We start from the raw sequence: 20,044 nt of genomic DNA, 5'->3' as shown, positions 1-20,044 counted from the left end.
TCTTTGCATGGGTAACTCTATGCCCCCATTACTAGCATTGTAAACCGGTAAGGAGCATTGGGTTAAAAATACTATATTTCTTAACGCTGGAGGAGGGGTAATCAAGAAACACTTTTAGTGTACTTTTTTTATCATGTTTCACTAGAACCCAAAAACATTTCACACCAGATTTCTCCTTTAAGGCGGAAAGTAATAATTGTGTAAAGAGTAGGTAGCTTTTGCATTTAGAAAAAAAACTGATTTTAATTCGTTATATCTCTAATTTTTGTAATGTTTTTACAGTTTGACATTAACCGACACTGTTAACTTGTGGTTTCTGAGGCTGAGCTTACCCTGTACAACAGAGGGATTTCTTGCTCTTCCTTTTTCTGAAGCAGTCCTGATGAGAGCCAGTTTCATCAGAACGGTTTTTTTTTTTTGATGTTCTTTGCAACTGCACATGAGGATACTTTGAAAGTTCTTGAAATGTTTTGGTTTGACTGATCTACTCAACTAAGTAAAGAAAAATGAAGGTCAATCAATTAAAATAAAACAAAACAAAATTGAAAGTATCCTCAAGTGCAGTCGCAAAGACAATCAAAAGCATTATGATGAAACTGGCTCTCATCAGGACCACCCCAGGCGAGAAAGAGCAAGAGTTTCCTCTGTTGTACAGGATAAGTTCATCAGAGTTACCAGCCACAGAAACCATAAGTTAACAAACAGCTCCCCAGATAAGAGAACCTAAAAAAAGTGATGTATTTAGTAATGTTGGGGCAGAACACATAAGGAATAAAATAGTAACTAAGTGTTAAGTACTTGGATGCTTTTATCTGGGAAGCTGTTAACTTGTGGTTTCTGAGGCTGGTAACTCTAATAAACTTATCCTGTACAACAGAGCAAACTTTCACTCTTCCTTTCCTGGGGCAGTCCTGATAAGTGCCAGCTTCATCATTATTATAATGATTTTGATGGTCTTCATAACTTTTTTAAACCTTCATTTCATGACTAAGAAAAAAAATGGAGGTCATCAATCTGAAAAGAAGAACTTTAAGAACTTTGAATTTGAGTGCAATCAAAAACATCATCAAAACATTAAGATAGAACTGTCACTCATCAGGACTGCCTTCGTAGTCTGAGTGACTTCAGTATTCATTTACTATGTATGGAAAAATAAAATAATTGAAAAGATGTGTCTGGAACGGAACTAATTTTTATGCTAAGTACTATAAAGACACGTTAATTTAAAATGGACTTGTGGTGTAGTGAAACAAGTACAAACTAGGGGTGTCACGATTCTCTAAATCCTCGATTCGATTTTATTTCCGATTTTAGGGTCACGATTCGATTCTCGGTTTTCTTTTTTTTTCTTCTTTTTTTTTTACAGCAGAGAGGCCTATGCCAGTTTTAGATTAGTCTATGGTCATTCATTGGTTTGATTCATCAAATTTACAATATCTTATATCAAGCCCACCTTTTGAAATAAGTGATGCAAAGTGATACAAGTGATCTGCAATACACCACATTAGGCACTAATGGTCAAATTTAAATAATTTAATTAAGATATATATGTAATGGCATTTAGTGGCTTTTTTTGGTAGCAGCAGTGTGCACTATTAAAACAGCAATGTGCAACATAACAAAATAAATAATAAAACAATACAGGAACAGTCATGTACAAAATAATAGAACAATTAGAGCCTTAACAAACTGAACTCTATCCTACTAAAACAGTTAAACATGAAAAATAAGACTAAGACTTTTTCGGTCCCTGAGAATGACAGTTTTTTTCTTTAATAAAGATATATTATTAACTTTATCTGAGAGAAAGATGCTCCTTAAGGTACCAAAACTATTAACATATTTCAGGCTAGACAAAACAACTAGTATTTTTATATATATATTTTTTTTAGTTTTTTCTGTAAGAAGATGAGAATGATACACATTCTGTAAAGAAAGAGCTGCTCTTTGAGCGGTCACAATGTCCGCGGCGTCGCTACAGTGTGCTGCGCCATTTGCATAGCGCGCGTGCTTGTGTAGTTTAGAGGGAGGGATCGTCGATCATCTTTTTGACTTCGATGCTCGAGACCATGACAATTTCGATCGATTTCGATAAAATATCTCGATTTAAATGTCAGAACCCTTAGAATTCTACCAATGAAGTGAGGAGCTACTTTAAGCTTGTTTATGGTGTTAAAAAAAAAAGCCAATTTTTGCATGGGTAACGCAACTAGCATCGTAAGCCTGTTGGAAGCATCGGCTAAAAGCCTTATATTTGGAAGTGCTGGGGAGAAAGGAGATTGGCTATTCTACAAAAGTTTGTTTTAATTATAATCAGGTATAAATGATAAAATATGCAAGAAAACAATTTAAAGCAAAGTATTTATTCACTCACCCGCTCGCTCTTCCTCCCGCAGGTCTACAGGGAGTGCACGGCATCGTTAAAGACGGGCGCGACGGCGCACCTGGAGACGCAGGTGAGCCGGGAGAGTCCGGGCGCCCGGGCAGGACGGGACACCAGGGACCACCGGGAATCTGCGACACGACGGCCTGCCAGGGAGCAGCGGCCCACGGGAAATCCTCCAACCCCAAAAACCATTAAACACCAGAGCCTTCATCCTCCTCAAACAGCCCCCACCGCCCCCAACGAGAGAACACAACCAGCAGCAGCAGCAGGAGCCGAGGGGAAAGAGAGAGATGAAGCACAGAAATCCCCGTTTAGAACGTTCAGGGGTCCGAATAAAGAGAAATATATCAGTGGATGTGAGAAATCAAAAGACGAAGGAACATCAGGAGAACATGTTAAACACGACGCAAACGCTGGGATGAACAGGAGGAGCGAGAGAGCTGAGAGACTTCACGCTGAGACTTCATCTTCTTCATCTCTTCATCTGAGAAAACTAAAGAACAAAGGCCGGGCGAAAAGAAAAGAAGAAAACCAAACATTAAAAAAAGAAGCATGTCGTTATGTGTAGATGTGTGTGCAAAAAAAAAAAGAGAAAGTAAACTAAAAATTGTTTTTTTTTTTGTTTTTTTTTTCCTGAAATGGTGAAAACTGGCCAGTCAGACATATATATTTTGTACATGTGTGTATAAACAAAAAAAAGAAAAAGAAAATTTAATTATTTGGATTAGGGATGCACCGAAAACTAAACAAACATTTTCATTCAAAAACAAATAAAATCCAAGATTCTTTCCTTAATTTAACCTCTATGGCATGGTGTTGCTTTTTGGAGAAATGAACAAAAACTTGGTTTGTTACCCTTCATTTAATTATCATTAAATTTGCATTTTTAGATATAATTAATAGGGATTTAAATGGGTTTTACACAAATGTAAAATATGCATGCATGCATATGTATATGTAAAAAGTATTTTTGGGCATTTAAAGATATTTTGTTTTATTTATTCATTAAACAGTAATTAAGGCATTAAGGCAACATTTACCATGTTGGAAAACCTAAAGGCAAACTATATAAATTGTCCAAAAATATGAATTTCATGCCATAAATGGTTAAATAATTTAAATAGCTGAGAATGTGTTCTGAAGATGTGGGCTATAAAAGGTTTAGATGGATTTGCTAGTTTCTCAAATCAAATAAAAATATAAATAGCCTAAATCTATTTTTATTCCTGCATTTTAAAGCAATATCAATTGCTAAACTTCAGTTTAAAAATATTCAACATAAAAAAAATTATAATTAACAATTAATTAATGACTGATCTTTACAATTATATTTGTCTGAAGACAGGCTACCAAAGTAAATCACCAAATAATTTTGGTTGCCAAATAATTTCAGGTTGCCAAATATTTCAGTGCATCCCTAGTTCAGACTTCTATAGATCATCAACTGTGACTGTCCTGACTCTCTTGTGTAAAAAAATAAATAAATAAATAAATAGTGCGGCACAAAAAGTGAGCAATATTTAGCCTCGGATATTTAGCCATGATCCTTTCAACAGGAGGGATTTTACCTCACAATCTGGCAACAAAAAGAAAAATCAATCAGTATAATAAGGTGTATTGAAAATGCATTAAAATATGTTGTATATTACTGCACCAATTAGTTTTTCAAGTTGCTATATTGTTTTTTTTTAGTTTATTTTAATACAAACTGTCAGCATCTTACTTTTTATTATTTTATGCGGTCTTTTATTTTTTACGTTACTTTGATTTTATTTTTTCTTATTTTTCTCGAATGTGCTTGATGACAGATCCCCGTTTCATAATAATAATAAATAAAACAACTGAGAGCATCAGTCTGGATGCTTGAGGAACTGTTGCTCTCTGCAGTTTTCACTTTTCGCCCTGGAACTTCCACCACATCCACTATATATGTACTGGTGCTGTAACTCTAAATATACGTGACTTTAAATATTATTTATTATTTGTGGGTGACTGTTGTATGTACAGTGAGACGCTACAGCACCGTGTTGTGAGAAATATTGAATAAAGCCACTTTTCAGTAAAATGTCAGTCCTCTCTTAGACGTCCAGTCTGTTAGACGTTCAGCAGCTAATAGATGATGGAGATAATATGGGAATATTTATGGTATAAATCTAAAACTAAAAATATTTTCCCAACACTTTAGAAAGAACTAATTTTTAATACGTACAGAAATACACTGGAAAAGATTAAAAGACCACTTTAGTTTCTCTGATTTTGCTATTTATAGGTTTATGTTTGAGTAAAATGAACATTGTTGTTTTATTCTATAAACTACAGACAACATTTCTCCCAAACTCCAAATAAAAATATTCTCATTTAGAGCATTTATTTTTAAGTGGTCTCTTGCTTAAGAGATATACAGCTCTGGGGGGAAAAATGAGAGCACTTAAAAATGATGAGTTTCTTTGATTTTACCAAATTAAAAACCTCTGGAATATAATCAAGAGGAAGATGGATGATCACAAACCATCAAACCACCAAACTGAACTGCTTGAATTTTTACACCAGGAGTAAAGCAGCATAAAGTTATCCAAAAGCAGTGTGTAAGACTGGTGGAGGAGAACATGATGCCAAGATGCATGAAAAAAAACTGTGATTAAAAAACACCAGGGTTATTCCACCAAATATTGATTTCTGAACTCTTAAAACTTTATTATCTTTGCATTATTTGAGGTCTGAAAGCTCTGCATCTTTTTTGTTATTTCAGCCATTTCTCATTTTCTGTAAATAAATGCTCTAAATGAGAATATTTTTATTTGTAATTTGGGAGAAATGTTGTCTGTAGTTTATAGAATAAAACAACAATGTTCATTTTACTCAAACATAAACCTATAAATAGCAAAATCAGAGAAACTGATTCAGAAACTGAAGTGCTCTCCAGAGCTGTATATATAATTTAAGTTTTGTTCAATTTTGCTCACTTCCTTTAGCATAAATTAAACAAACCATAAGTTAGATCAATTACCAAATTAACATTAATTAAAGTAAAATGCACATGTGATTTTAAGAGAGTAACTGTAGAGCATGAACTGAAATTGCTTTTCTGGTCCTTATGACTTTTAGAGAAACAGCGCCACCTGTGGTTTAATACCTGCCTTGCTTTGGATGGAGACCCACTGCCATGTACTTTTAATATTTTCCCACATGAAAAATGTTATATTTAATCATTTCATTCTTGTATAATACAAGTTTCCATATATATTAGATGTATTTCCAATATAGTTAAATGTTTCTCATATATATATATATATATATATATATATATATATATAGAGAGAGAGAGAGAGAGAGAGAGAGAGAGAGAAACATTTAACTATATTGGAAATACAGGTGCTGGTCAACGAATTAGAATAATTTGAAATAGTGCAATCATGAAATTCTTTGAATGCATTTTTTGTGCAGAAAGCAAATCAGGTGTTCACCGCACCTGTCCTACTCGTTAGACTAATCACAGAACTCGTTACCTGGAAAACAATTTGCTCAGCTGAGCTTTCCAAAAGGCCCATTTAGGCCATTTAACTGTGACACTGTTGTTTTATTGAATTAGAATAATGGAGAAACCGTTTCATTGAATTAGAATAATTTTTATTATAATTACAATCATCACTTTCTCAGTATTTTGTGGCTGCCCCCTTGGCTTGTATGACTGCCTGAAGTCTCCGCGGCATCGATTTGACCAGCTTGTCGCAAGTTTCCGCACTCACAGCTTCCCAGGCAGTGGCGATGTTCTGCTTCAGTTGATCCAGCGTAGTAGGCTTTCTGTCGCAAATTTTCCGCTTGACGATGGCCCAAAGGTTTTCAATGACATTGAGGTCAGGCGAGTTGGCCGGCCATGCCAAAACTTCAAGCTGTTTTTTAGTGAACCAATCTTTGGTCGACTTTGCCGCATGAGCCGGTTCAAGATCCTGTTGAAATATGAAGTCTTCTTCGCCGAACTGTTCCTCAACAGTCTGAATCAGGAACGTTTCCAGAACATCTTGATATACGGCAGCATTGACAGTCTTCTTGAGGAAGCAGAGTTTCCCTACACCTCGAGCGGACATGCATCCCCAGACCATAACGCTCTGGGGAAACTTGACGGATCTTTTGACGCACTCGTGGTTGTAGGTTTCGCCACCACGACGCCAGACACGAGGACCTTGGTCACCGAAGGAGATGCAGAAGCGTGATTCGTCACTGAAGACCACTTTCTGCCAGTCTTCAGCAGTCCACTCGCCGTGTTCTTTGGCCCACTTCAGCCGTTTCTCCATTTGTTTCTTGTTCAGCATCGGTTTTACTGCTGGAACGCGAGATTTGAAGCCGAGTTCGCGCAGACGACGGTAAGTGGTTGATCTGGAGACGTCAGCGCCGGTCTGCTTGTTCCACAAGTCGGTGAGCTCGGAAGTGGACTTGAACCGGTTGCTGACTGCGATCTTTCTCAGCTGCTTGTTGTCGCGAGCAGAAGTTTTTCGGACGCCGGAACAGTTGGTGCGCTTGCTGCAGTTTTTCTTGAGAGCTTTGCAGACGGAAGACTGGCTGATGCCGAGCTGCTCAGCAATTTTAGTTTGGGTCAAGCCTTGTTGGCGAAGGGCTTGAATTTGAGCCACTATTCCGGTTGAGAGGTCGCGCTGCTTACCCATGATTGATTTTACAACTTAGAAATTCTACTCAACCCTGACTTTATACTGCACAGTGAACACTCTTCACAGAAAACAAAAATTCGAGCATTTATTCTAATTCAATGAAACGGTTTCTCCATTATTCTAATTCAATAAAACAACAGTGTCACAGTTAAATGGCCTAAATGGGCCTTTTGGAAAGCTCAGCTGAGCAAATTTTTTTCCAGGTAACGAGTTCTGTGATTAGTCTAACGAGTAGGACAGGTGCGGTGAACACCTGATTTGCTTTCTGCACAAAAAATGCATTCAAAGAATTTCATGATTGAACTATTTCAAATTATTCTAATTCGTTGACCAGCACCTGTACATCTAATATATATGGAAACTTGTATTACACAAATGTATTTCAGTAAAACTTAAAACTTACAATAAAGGACAAATAATACTTACGACAGTTAACTAAACATTAAACATTAAATGGTTAAGTAATGTCTAAACTAATTACTACATTTTTAGAATTTTTAGGATTCTTTAAATAATGAATTAGGACATTAGAGCATTAAAACGTTGTATTAGTTAATAATGCCTTGACTATCGTCAATTGATTTAGTTCATATTGTCGGAAAAACTGTTAATTGCCCTTAATGTACCCTTACTGTAAATGTTTACCTGTATTTCAAACAACCTCTGTAAATTAAGAAAAAAATAATTTGTGGCCATATTTACACATTTTCAAATAAATATACATTACCAGTCAAAAGTTTGAACATCTTAAATTCAAGGTTCTGTACTGTAGATTAATACTAAACCCATCCAAACTAAAAAATGTTAAACAAAGAGAATGTGTTTTATATTTTACATTCTTTTAAAGTAGCTCCTCTTGTTTAGATGATCAGTTTTGAACATCTCTGCTGGATTTTCTCAGTCAGTTTTATGAGGTAGAGTCTCCTGGAGTTCAGGCTTTCAGTTAACAGCTGTGCTGAACTCATCAAGAGTTAATTACTTGAACTTCTTGTCTCTTAATAAAGTGTTTGAGAGCATCAGTTAAAGTAAAGTAGTGAAGAGGTAGAGTTACAGGTATACAGTGAATAGTGAATATTTGAGTAATGTTCTAATCCAGATTATGAGAAGCAAAAACTACTCAACTAAATAAAGATAAAATATAAAATAAAAAAAAGAAATTAAGGTCAGTCAATCTGCAAAAGAAGAATTTCAAGTTCAAATTTGAAAGTATCCTTAAGTGCAGTCCATTAAAAAAGACCATCAAAAACATTATAATGATGAAACCGGCACTGATCAGGACCATCCCATCCTCACAAACCACAAGTTAACAGATCCACCTAAAAGCTTCTTCCGAGTATTTTAGTTTGTTTAACACTGTTTTTAAGCTACTACATGATTCCTTATGTGTTCCTTCATAATCTGATAGATCACTTTTCTACTACTATTCATTTAGGAAAAAATAAGAAAATGAATATAAATGTGGTGTTTTTCAACTTTTTACTGGTGCTGTATATTTTCTTTTCCACCTGATCCAACTAGCTACTTGATTAACAGCCGTATATTAGGTTAAAGTGGGTAAATAAAGCAGGTAAGACACTAAAATGTGCAGGGTATTGGGCCTACAGAACCAGGAGGGGTTTTGTCTGTTTAAGTCTGTTATTAAAACAAGCTTCTTATTTTCTGTAGAACTTGTATTAGAAAATATATTAGAACAAAATGAGGAACAACAATAAGAAAAACCCTAATTAAAATTATTTTCTTTGCTGTTTTATGAGGGATTTGATTTGATTGTTATATTGACAGAAATATAATACAATGTTAAAACATGTAAAAAATAATATTTCTAGTTAGATTATAACTTGTACACTATTTAACAAAAAAATTTTAACAAGTGGAAAAATATAAAAGAAATATAAAACATATATAACAATGGAACTGACGTTTCTAGCCTTTTTCCTTTAGACCTCTTATAACACGGAGTTTAAGAACATAAAGTAGGTACCTGATGTCTTAATGGACACAGAGCTTTTTCTTTTTTTTTACTTTTCTTTCCTAAACTATTTTTCTTTTTTAAAAACATACATAAATAAAAAGGTCATTAAAGGGTCAAATAAAAAAATATTTAAACCGTAAATTTGAGTAACAGTCTGAAAAGTTCAGTATTTCACTCTACCTGTATCACTCTTCGGGTTGCCAGATACTCAGGTCAGATTAAATTCTATTCTCTGTGATCTCCTGGACCGCTGCAGCGCTGCTGGGCTTCAGCCGAATTCCAGTTTTACCGCAGAAGGTGCTCTCGAATTCCTGCCGCAGAAAAGAGAATTAAAGAATTAATTTCACACTTATTAGATAAACTACTGCAGGTTTTGGTAGCATATCAAATACAGTACATATTTGTATATCTGAAATCAAAAATTAATTGTCGACCCTTAAAATGTGATGGAGATATGGAGAAATGGGGAGAGAGAGAGAGAGAGAGAGAGAGAGAGAGAGAGACAAGTGTTGGATCCCATTATCCCTCCTCCTTTGTGTTTTCGAAAACGTAACCACACCAGATAAGGGACAAGACAACACCCGTACTTACAGTATCAGTATCTGCACATTTTTAAAGCTCAATTTTAATGACTTATAAGATCTTTTTAATGCCTCTTAAGAAAAAAATAATACTATTACTGTGGCAACAACAAAAAAGACAAACTAGGTGACAGTATACAAAAAACCTTTACTGAATTCATGAAATTCAGTCCAGCGTAGCGGACATTACTGACTTTCTATTAGCAAAAAATATTTTAAATACAGTCATATGAAAAGGTTTGGGCACCCCTATTAATCTTAATCATTTTTAGTGCTTCAGTAAGTCAGTAAAAAGTAGTTAGTAATATTCAAATCATTACATTACATTACATTACATTTGGCAGACGCTTTTGTCCAAAGCGACTTACAATAGTCAAGTACAAAAGTAATAGAAGTTAAAGGTAAAACATTGTTTAGATAGGGCCTAAAGGAGGTCGAAGGGAAGTAAGGAGATAGAAAAGTGGAGGAGGGGAAGAAGGAAATGAGGTTAGAAGTAGTTAGTGTGTTAGAGGTGTTAGGAGAGTAAGTGCTCTTTGAAGAGCTCTGTCTTCAGGAGTTTATTAAAGATAGTGAGAGATTCTCCTGATCTGGTAGTAGAAGGTAGTTAGTTAGAGGTGTTAGGAGAGTAAGAGCTCTTTGAAGAGCTCTGTCTTCAGGAGTTTATTAAAGATAGTGAGAGATTCTCCTGATCTGGTAGTAGAAGGTAGTTAGTTAGAGGTGTTAGGAGAGTTAGTGCTCTTTGAAGAGCTCAGTCTTCAGGAGTTTATTAAAGTTATTAGATATATCAAACTGAAATGGCTGTTGCAAACACCCAAATATTTACAACTAAAAATGATTAAGATTAATAGGGGTTCCCAAACTTTTTCATATGACTGTAACTATCAAATTAACATGAAAAAGGGCTGTTAAGGTAACTCGACAAAACAGCCTTTTAATTTCTCACTACTTTCCCAAAAGCACTGGCAGAATAACTGGCTTGTTCCCTAGATATCTATTTGCCATTCTCAATTTTTAGAATATGTTAATCAATGCAATATAAGAATAATAAGGTAACAAAAATTTAAAAAATTAAAAACATCAATTAATAAACCATTCGCATGCCTACGTACACTATAATTAGCTTTAATTTAATAAAAAAAAGTAGTAATCAATAAGAAATACAAAAAACATGCAAATAATCAATTAATCTTACATTTTTCTCATTCCTTCCTTTTTTACTCCGATATAATTGAATGCCTCCCCTTCTAAAATGTGTAGACCTTGAATACGTGGAACTAAATTTAAGACATTTTAAGACTTTTTAAGGACCTGCAGGTACTAATAAGTTAAACTTATTTCAGCGTTTAAATCCCTCTATCTTTGTGCCTTCTGCTGTTTAAAACACCCTAATGATTGCAATTAAATGTGATTCATTTAGATTAATTATTCCACAGAGCATGTAAGTAGAAATATGATTAAAAAAAAAACGATGAAAAACGAAATAGTGTAATTTTAAAATAACTAGAGGTGGAGCTACAAGAAAAGTGTTTCTGATAAAGTTAGTTAGCAGTAGGCGCTTGTATTAATGTGAATAATACGTGAAATTTTAAAGTAAATATCAGAGTAAATTGAAGGAATAAAACATTGAGTGACATTTTTCCCCACACATTATTTGTTGTTTTATTAAATATATATATTGTGTAAATTCTGCACCTGTCTGAGGGCGTCTCCGTTGACCTCTCTGATGTACTTGATGAAGGCCGTGGTCCACTGGAGCGTGGAGGCTTTATCAGTTTCAGGACTGCAGAACGGCACCAACAGATTCAGCTCATCACAGCAGAGGCGGATCCTCCTCCTGCAGAGGGGGATTAATCTAGTCTCAGATTATGCAGCACAAGAGTTTAAAACAAGCCTGATGTGTGTTACATTATAAAGATTAATACAGTTTACACTTCTGCTCCAACCAACAGGTACCCTGCATGTACTCCCTTACCCTACGCTGTAGTCTAAGCCGCAGACCGATGTGCACCTCCCCAGAAATATAACAGGATGGGTGTGGTAGTGTGAGGACAAGTGGTCAGGAGGTTACCGGAGAGAGGTGATGCAGAGACGTAAAAACAGTCTGGAACCAGGTAGTATCCCTTTCGAAGTGTTTATTGTGACAACGAAGCACCCAAAACCAAAAACAAAACGAAACAAAACGAAATGTACAATATTTACTCACTATTTACACACTGTCCACTGGTAGGAGTTAAAGGTGGATTGGCAGCTACCCCCAAAATGCTAAATCAACAGCTCGAAAAATCTCCCGTTGGCATACCAGCCACGCTTAACCAGTGTGTGACCCCTCAATAGTGTACCAGCCTGCCCTTAAATACTTTTAGTCCACCTCTGGCTAAACAAACAGGCAATTAACTAGTGGGCAGGTGGGTAAGACAACTATACATAACAGGTATTATACAATATTAACATATTTACAGATAATAAAGACATGCATGTATACATTTGGACGTCTAGGTAAGTACTGATAATTATTTTACAATGTAAAGCCATTATTTTGTATGTTTTCTTTTACACAGGTACCCCCAGACTCCCCTGCCCCAGAACACCCCTTGGTCTCTACCCAGACCATAAGGACCCGGGTGGCTCGCGCGCCGCCATTTTCAAAGGATTCAGGTTAAGTACTGTGTTTGTTATATGAATGTCTGTGTAGATAAAATGTACATGGGGTTCTTGGTAGATGGTGATGTGTTCAGGGGCCTGACATCATCACACTGGGTATTGTTTAAATTTTTTCAATTCAAAAACTAAAACCCAAACAATATTTTTTTGGATACCTATTTCTAAACTGTAATCAAAAATACAAAATGCAATAATTATTCTTAAACAACATGTTTATTTAACAGCCTACATGAGTAATCTTTCTGGATCTTGTTTGAACACTTTACTATAATAAAAGAAATCAGCATTACTTGTGCTTAAACTATAAATAGAGTAGAGGGCAAAAGACAGAAAGGGGAAGAGAGACAGAATAAGTTTGTGAGAGAGGGAGAGAAAGCGGAGAGAAAGGAAAAAGACAGAGCAAGTGGGAGCACAAGTGAAAGCAAGAGAGGAAGAGAAAATGTGAGTAAGCGAGAGAAGGAGAGAATGAGTGAGAGGGAGAGACAGAGCGAGTGAGCGAGAGGACGAAAAAGAGTGAGTGGGTGAGAGAAAGGGAGAACGAGCAAAAGTATGTGAGAGAGACAGAGCAAAAAAAAAAGAGAGAAAGCACAAGTGAGTGAGAGAGAGAGAGAAAGCGCGAGTGAGAAAGAGGCCAGGCGAGAGAGCAAGAGACAGCACAAGAGAGCAAGATGGAGCAGAGCGAGTGAGAGCGAGAGACAGCGCGAGTGAGAGCGAGAGACAGCGCGAGTGAGAGACCGAGCGAGTGAGAGCTAGAGACAGAGCGAGTGAGAGCGAGAGACAGAGCCAGTGAGAGCGAGAGACAGCGCGAGTGAGAGCGAGAGACAGCGCGAGTGAGAGCGAGTGAGAGCGAGTGAGAGCGAGAGACAGCGCAAGTGAGAGCTTTCTACTTTGTGGAAACTGACCATACACGTCCAAATGTTTGTGGAAACCACTTTTAATGAATATTCAGGTGCTTTAAGTTGCACCCATTGCTGACACAGATGTGCAAATGCACAAACAGCTTGTCTAGACCCTACAGAGATGAACTACCAATGGAATAAGACTCTCTGGAGCAGATTAATAAACAAACATGAACCTATTAGCACCATGGCTAAAGCCAGGTGTGGGCTAGTAGAGGGATATAAAGCCGCTGCTCCAGTATTGAGCTGTAGAGCAGTGAAAGAACTGCGTTCTCTGGAATTATGGAGCTCCATCCAACTACCTGCGGTCTCTTTCCTTGCTGTTGTGTTTCTCTCTGCGCTGTGAGAACTCTACAGGATGTCCTGTCCTTCTGCTACGCTTGCCGTCTACCTTCCAGTTTCCTGGACTGTGGAGAATGTTAGGGGCCTGTTCCTGCAAAGCTCTGAGTCCATGTTTCCCAGCACGCTTTACTGGAGGTTTCCCCTCTGACACATCTTTTAAATAACAGAGAGATACAGGGTTCATACAGTTTTTAACTAAGACATTTCCATGACTTTTTCATGACAAAATTGATTACAGGTAGGCCTAAAATGTATTTGATTAAAGAAAGCGAAACGTGCAAGAGAGGGAGAGACAGAGCGAGGCAGGGAGAGAGAGAGAGAGACAGAAGGAGACAGCTAGAGAAAGCGCAAAAGCACAAGAGAGCGAGAGACAGAGCAAGAAAGAACAAGACAGCGAGAAAGAGCAAGTGAGCGAGAGAGAAAGAGAGCGAAAAGCACAAGACAGGGAGAGACAGAGCGAGTAAGTCAGAGGGGAAGCGAAAAGTGCAAGAGAGGGAGAGACAGACCGAGACAGGGAGAGAGAAAGAGCGAAAAGCACAAGAGAGCGAGTGAGCGAGAAACAGAACAAGACAGCGAGACAGGGAGAGAGAGCAAGTGAGTGAGAGAGAAAGAGAGCGAAAAGCACAAGACAGGGAGAGACAGAGCGAGTGAAAGCAAGAGACAGCACGAGAGAGCAAGACAGAGTGAGTAAGCGAGAGAGGGAGAGAGCGCAAGTGAGAAAGAAAGCAAAAAAAGTGCAAGAGGGAGAGAGAGCAAGGCAGGGAGAGAGAGCGAGGCAGAGAGAGAGAGAAAGCGAGTGAAAGCAAGAGACAGCACGAGAGAGCAGGAGAGACAAGCAAGACAGAGCAAGTGAGCGAGAGAGGGGGAGAGCGCGAGAAAGGGAAAGAAAGCACAAGTGAACGAGAGAGGGAGAGAAAGCACAAGTGAACGAGAGAGAGGGAGAGGAAGCGAGAGTGAGCAAGAGACAGCTCAAGAGAGCAAGACAGAGCAAGCCCAGCACTAGTGTAGCTCAATAAAGATGGCTGATTTCAGTGGAAATTTCTAATCATTTATTGTTCCTGGCAACTTTCTTATCTTCCTTATGAATAACAGCATCACAATCCTACACTTCCTTCTGAGTGAAAACTATTTGTTTTAATGATGCTTAAAATTTGGTTTATCAAAGTGACAGCTGAACATTTTAAAACGGATTAAAAACATTTTTAAATATTATTCAGATAGTTTTTCAAAGTAGCACTTACTTTCCTGGTTTACGGTGTCTTGCTCTCCAGATTCAGCAGTGATAATGTATGGAGTCTTTAACAAGAGTTCAGCTGCATTGTCTGGTCGGAAACTTAAGGAGAAGTTTTGCGGAAGGATCACCTCGGGTTGTTTGCTGCCCTCCAGTAAGGAACCAAGACCCTGTGATGTAATGAAATACTTTTATGAGGTCAAAAATTCAGCAATACCAAACTCCAAACCAGGAGGGTGAAGAACAGCACGTTTCCTCACAGTCATATTAAAGAAAAAGAAGAAAAAAATAATTAATACCGTATTTTTCGGACTATAAGGCGCACTTAAAAACTTGTAATTTTCACAAAAATTGACAGTGCGTCTTATAATACGGTGCGCCTTTTGTATGGATTTTACTCGTCAGGTTGTAAGGAGCAGTAAACACACACTCCGTGCAGCGTTATAGAGAGTTTCAGTGCTATACAGAGTCCAGAGCCGTGCAGCTCCGAGGCTGAGCAGCAATAGCATTAGCTAGATGCTAACCGCTAAGCTAGCTAGCTTATTCACTGAGATCAGTATTATCTAAATTTTACTCGTCAGGTTGTAAGGAGCAGTAAACACACACTCCGTGCAGCGTTATACAGAGTTTCAGTGCTATACAGAGTCCAGAGCCGTGCAGCTCCGAGGCTGGAGCAGCAAATAGCATTAGCTAGCTTATTCACTGTTCAGAGATCAGTATTATCTAAATTTTACCCGTCAGGTGTAAGGAGCAGTAAACACACAGAGCAGCAATAGCATTAGCTAGATGCTAACCGCTTAGCTAGCTAGCTTTTTCACTGTTCAGAGATCAGTATTTTCTAAATTTAGCACTTTTAATACTGCTGGAGCAGTATTATTAGAGTTAGATGCTAATCGCTAAGCGTTCACCGTTCAGAGGTGAGTTATCGGCCTGTAAGTCTGTGCTGCTTTGCCTGGCTAGCATTAGCTAGATGCTAAGCGCTAACTCTCTCAGAGGTGAGTTTTATCAGCCTGTAATCTGCTTGTTTACCGTGTTAAAACAAGCTACGGGGGACGAATCGCTAGCTAATATCTCACTGTCTTACCAGAACACGCAGGATTACTCAGTGTAACGCTGTCGTTTAAGTTTGGGTTAACTTTACTAGTTTAGGTGACTAGCTAGCGTGCTAGCGGATAGCTATGCTAACGCTGGTGCAGCAAGCCTTAGTGGACATCTGGAAATCTAAGCTTACTGTAAATAAACTGAAGCACGTTACTCACCCAAATAAACAGTTTTCAGGAGAGGAATCTGTGTAGATTAATATCCAGCACTCGTTTGAGCTAGATTTGTATACTGAGACGCTCCACCGGCAAGCCAACCCCCCCGGTGGGGGAAGGGAAACATGGCGCCACCCCTGTTCACTTTGATATAGGCACCCTTTCTAGTGTCACTTAACGCGCCTTATAATGCGATGCGCCCTATGTATGGAAAAATAGCAGAAAATAGGCGTTCTTTGATAGTGCGTCTTATAATACGGTGCGCCTTATAGTCCGAAAAATACGGTAACCTGTTTGTGTCCTTGGGTCATTGTCCTGCTGCAGAACCCAATAATGCCTGAGCTTGAGGTCATGAACAAATGACTGTACATTCTCCTTCAGGATTTCCCCCACTACCACCACCATGTTTTACATTCAGTATGGTTTTCTTTTCTGAAATTGTGTGTTAGTTTTACGCCAAATGTAACGGGACACACACCTTCCAAAAAAGTTCCACTTTTGTCTTGTCAGTCCACAGAATATTTACCCAAAGTTCTGGGGATCATCAAGATTTTTGTTGGCAAATGTGAGACTTGTAAAATGTATGTTATTTTTGATTAGCAGTGGTTTTTGCCTTAAAACTCTTCCACGGAGATCATTTTCACCCAGTCTCTTTCTTTTTATTTAATTATTAACACATCAGAGAGGGCAGGTAGGTTTGGATAGCTTTTTCCTCTTAATCAATGAAATCATAATTTAAAAACTGCTTTTTATATTTACTCAGGTTATCTTTGTCTAATATTAAAATGTGTTTAATAATCTGAAAAACCTTAGTTCAACAAAAAAGCAAATACAAAAAAAAGGATCTGTAATATCCAGCATTCTTAAATACCTGAACATTGGAGTTTAAGAAGTTCCCTCCGTATGTATGAGCACACTCCACTGCAGCCGCTGTCTCTGCTTTGGGATCGTTTTTGAACTGTGAGAGCAGCGCTATGCCGTGCGTGTCCGTAGAATGATGAAGTATCGACAAAAACCTGAGACACACATGCAAAAAAAAAAAAAAGAACATACTGACACAAGAGTCACAATATAGACAGAAAATCTCATTTAATCGCTGAATAATATGAGCTGTACAGGTCTAATATATAAACGTTAGCTCAGCTGACTTAGCCATAGCATTTTTTTGCTTGTTTACCTAAAGAAAACTAGATGCCTTTCTACTTTTCTACAGTCATAGTTACAATTATAGAACTATAAAGTGTTTATCATTATCTTCCTTCTGATTAACAGCATCAAAATCACACCCTTCTTTCTGGGTGAAAACTTTTTTTAATGATGCATAAAGTTTGATGACTTTGATGATTTAAAAAAAGAGATTTAAAACATAATTAAATATTATAATATAGACAGATTTTCAAAATAGCACTTACATTCCTGGTTTATGGTGTCTTGCTCATACATACTGACACAAGAGTGACAATAAAGACAGAAAAACTCTGAATAACATGAGCTGTACAGGTCTAGGATAGTAACATTAGCTCAGCTCAACTTAGCCTTAGCGTTTGTTTGTTTGTTTGTTCATTAACCAAATAAGACAGGCTGCATTTCTACTTTTCTACAGTTATAGTTACAGTTATACAACTACAAAGTGTCCTGTATGATCAGAGAAGCTGAAATAATGAGGTAATAAAGAGGTAGTACCGTATTCTTCGCACTAAAAGAAGCATTTAGAACACTGATTTTCACAAAAAATTTCAGTGTAGTTTAGAGGTGAGTGTCATCTGCCTTTAGCCTGCATGCTGCTAACCCTAGCTAGCACTGCTGGAGAAGCATTAGCATTAGTCATCAGCCACACTAGCCCTTTCGACGTTCAGAGGTGAGTATATCGGACTGTATTCTGCATGTTTATTGTGCTAAAACAAGCTACGTGGGATGAACTGCTAGCTTATATCACCCAGGCTTATCAGAGCACTCAGGGTTCCTCAGTGTAGCACTGTCGAGTGTTATTAGTTAGTGGTTAGCTGCTAATGCTCCAGCCTTAGTGCTGGAAAAATTCGGAAATCTAAGCTTACTGTAAATAAACGGAAGCGCTTTACTCCACAGAATAAACCAATTTTAGGAGAGAAATCTGTGTAGATTTACATCCAGCGATTTTAAAAGAAAGTCTTTTTTAATACAGTTTTGTTAACTTAGCTTAGCGACCCCACTGAATTAGAAGTTCCTTATAGTGTCTCTTAAAATGCACCTTGTAAACATTCTGAACTTTGCTAATCGAAACCTACTGCTATGTCATCCTATTTATTAGCTTGTTCTGCAGTACTGTAATGCTGTGTGGTACAATTGCTTGTCCTTATCTGAAAAGTCTGGACTGAAACGCTTGATCAAAGTTTGCTCAAAAATTGTGGGTCAGCGTTTAGAAGGTCTGTATGAGACCGCTTATCATAACAACACAATGCGGTTAGCTAAAAACATTCTTTCTGATGCTAATCATGTTCTGAACAGCGAATATGTACTTCTCCCATCGGGACGACGATACAGTGTTCCGCGGTTTAATAAAGTCAGACTGAAGCACTCTTTCGTGCACCAGTCAATCCTTAAATTGAACCGGGAGCCTAATCTATAATCATACAAGATCTTTATGAAGCGAGATGATGCGAGCGAACTATGTATTTAATGTACCCCCTTTTCTTTTTTTTCCCTTTTATAATGGTTGTTTGTGCCCTTATATGTTGTGTTGTTAATGTATGATGTTGTAACGGAGCTACTGTTTTTATGCAAAACAAATTTCAGATCATGGATCTGACAATAAAGTATTATCTAATCTAATCTAATCTAATTATTATTATTATTATTATTATTATTATTATTACTACTATTATTATTATTATTATTATTGTGTGTGTAATTATTTAAGGCTCTCATTTTACTGCTATTCTTTTTATCTGACCTGCTGTTTTTGATAAAATTTCACTCCCATGTTACTGTTGCTCCTAGTAATAACATTTATCTATTTTCCAACTGCAATAATGCATATGCTGCTTCTAAACACACTTAAAATACCCTCATTATTTTTTATTTATCTTATTTTGTGCGATAATAGATATTTTTTTACCATTGTTGTGTTTATTCTTTTAATGTATGTTTGATTAGGTGTGCAATATGTACAGTACTGCGACACTGCAATTTCCTTCGGGATCATTAAAGTGCTATTTTATCTTACCTTAAATACAGTATTAATGTTAAACTAGATCTGTGTATAATAAAAGAAAACCTACGTATTAATAACTGCTGCCGGAGCCTCCTGCTTCCTGGGTTTGTCTGTTGAATGGCTGCAGGTGAACCTCTTCTCTAAGCAGACCCGAGCAGGTGGGTTGGGTCTGAGCTGTAGCGGAGGTAACGCTCTGTGATCAGTCGGGTTCTCACTGTGGTTCTTGGCATATTTTGCCTTTGCTAGCACAGAGTTGGGCACCTCCACACAGGTGTTTGGAGTCTTCTCCCCATCGTCGTTGCTGCACAAAACCAGCTGAATTTCCTGAAGAGCCTCTGGTTTGTGATGATTAGAGTCGGGGAAGGTGAAGTGCTCAGCTGTAGGTAAGGTGGATGAGGTGTTGGGGGGGCAGGAGGCTGAGGCAGGTGGTGAGGGAGGTGAACAGTCTGTTTGATGGTTAGAAAGATTGACCTCCGCAGTGTCAGCGGATAGGTTGTACATCCTCTGTAAAAATAGAAGATATATTTTTATATTTTTATAGTTAGGTGCTGTGAATACAATAGAGATGGACCGATCAATGTTTTGTGTCCAATTACCGATCGCCACATTAACCTCTTCAGGCAGCAAATTTGATAATTTCCCAATTTTAATTACAATTTTGTTTACTTAAATGCCAATACTGCATAATTAAGGGTATGGTGTGCCATTAATTGCCTTTCAACAAGAACGTACTTTACTTTTTACAAGAAATGGGAAGATCGATCGGTTATGAATCAGTATCAGACGATTTTCAGCCAAAATACGCCATCAGTAAATATTTCTCTGATTTAGCTGATCAGAGGGGATCACTGTTGTAACTGTT

At 37.5% G+C, this 20,044-nt stretch overlaps 3 protein-coding genes across 7 annotated transcripts in view; 1 reads left to right on the top strand and 2 right to left on the bottom strand.

Annotated features, from left to right (window-relative positions):
* col9a3 (collagen, type IX, alpha 3) overlaps positions 1-3,018 on the top strand; it is a 56,058-nt gene extending 53,040 nt beyond the window's left edge. For both annotated transcript variants that reach the window (XM_049463129.1, XM_049463131.1), the window contains one exon: positions 2,397-3,018. In XM_049463129.1, the coding sequence (XP_049319086.1) occupies positions 2,397-2,581 (185 nt within the window). In that variant the 3' untranslated portion in view covers positions 2,582-3,018. The remainder of the gene's footprint in view (positions 1-2,396) is intronic.
* The window catches only part of LOC111191435 (suppressor of cytokine signaling 2), a 202,678-nt gene that overhangs the window by 59,346 nt on the left and 123,288 nt on the right, over positions 1-20,044 (bottom strand). The window lies entirely within an intron of this gene.
* The window catches only part of LOC107196930 (transcription factor-like 5 protein), a 31,098-nt gene that overhangs the window by 6,484 nt on the left and 4,570 nt on the right, over positions 1-20,044 (bottom strand). For 3 of the 4 annotated variants that reach the window (XM_049463148.1, XM_049463150.1, XM_049463149.1), the window contains 7 exons: positions 19,250-19,686; positions 16,864-17,008; positions 14,747-14,906; positions 13,466-13,658; positions 11,296-11,437; positions 9,203-9,333; positions 2,375-2,879 (listed from right to left, as the gene is read on the bottom strand). In XM_049463148.1, coding sequence (XP_049319105.1) covers positions 9,241-9,333; positions 11,296-11,437; positions 13,466-13,658; positions 14,747-14,906; positions 16,864-17,008; positions 19,250-19,686 — 1,170 coding nt within the window. In that variant the 3' untranslated portion in view covers positions 2,375-2,879; positions 9,203-9,240. The remainder of the gene's footprint in view (positions 1-2,374; positions 2,880-9,202; positions 9,334-11,295; positions 11,438-13,465; positions 13,659-14,746; positions 14,907-16,863; positions 17,009-19,249; positions 19,687-20,044) is intronic. The other variant, XM_022666458.2, reaches the window with a different exon arrangement.

The sequence above is a fragment of the Astyanax mexicanus genome, chromosome 13, assembly GCF_023375975.1.
Source record: "Astyanax mexicanus isolate ESR-SI-001 chromosome 13, AstMex3_surface, whole genome shotgun sequence".
Lineage (NCBI taxonomy): Eukaryota > Metazoa > Chordata > Actinopteri > Characiformes > Acestrorhamphidae > Astyanax > Astyanax mexicanus.
Note: the sequence above shows the minus strand (reverse complement) of the source record. Positions and strands in the feature narration are given on the sequence as shown.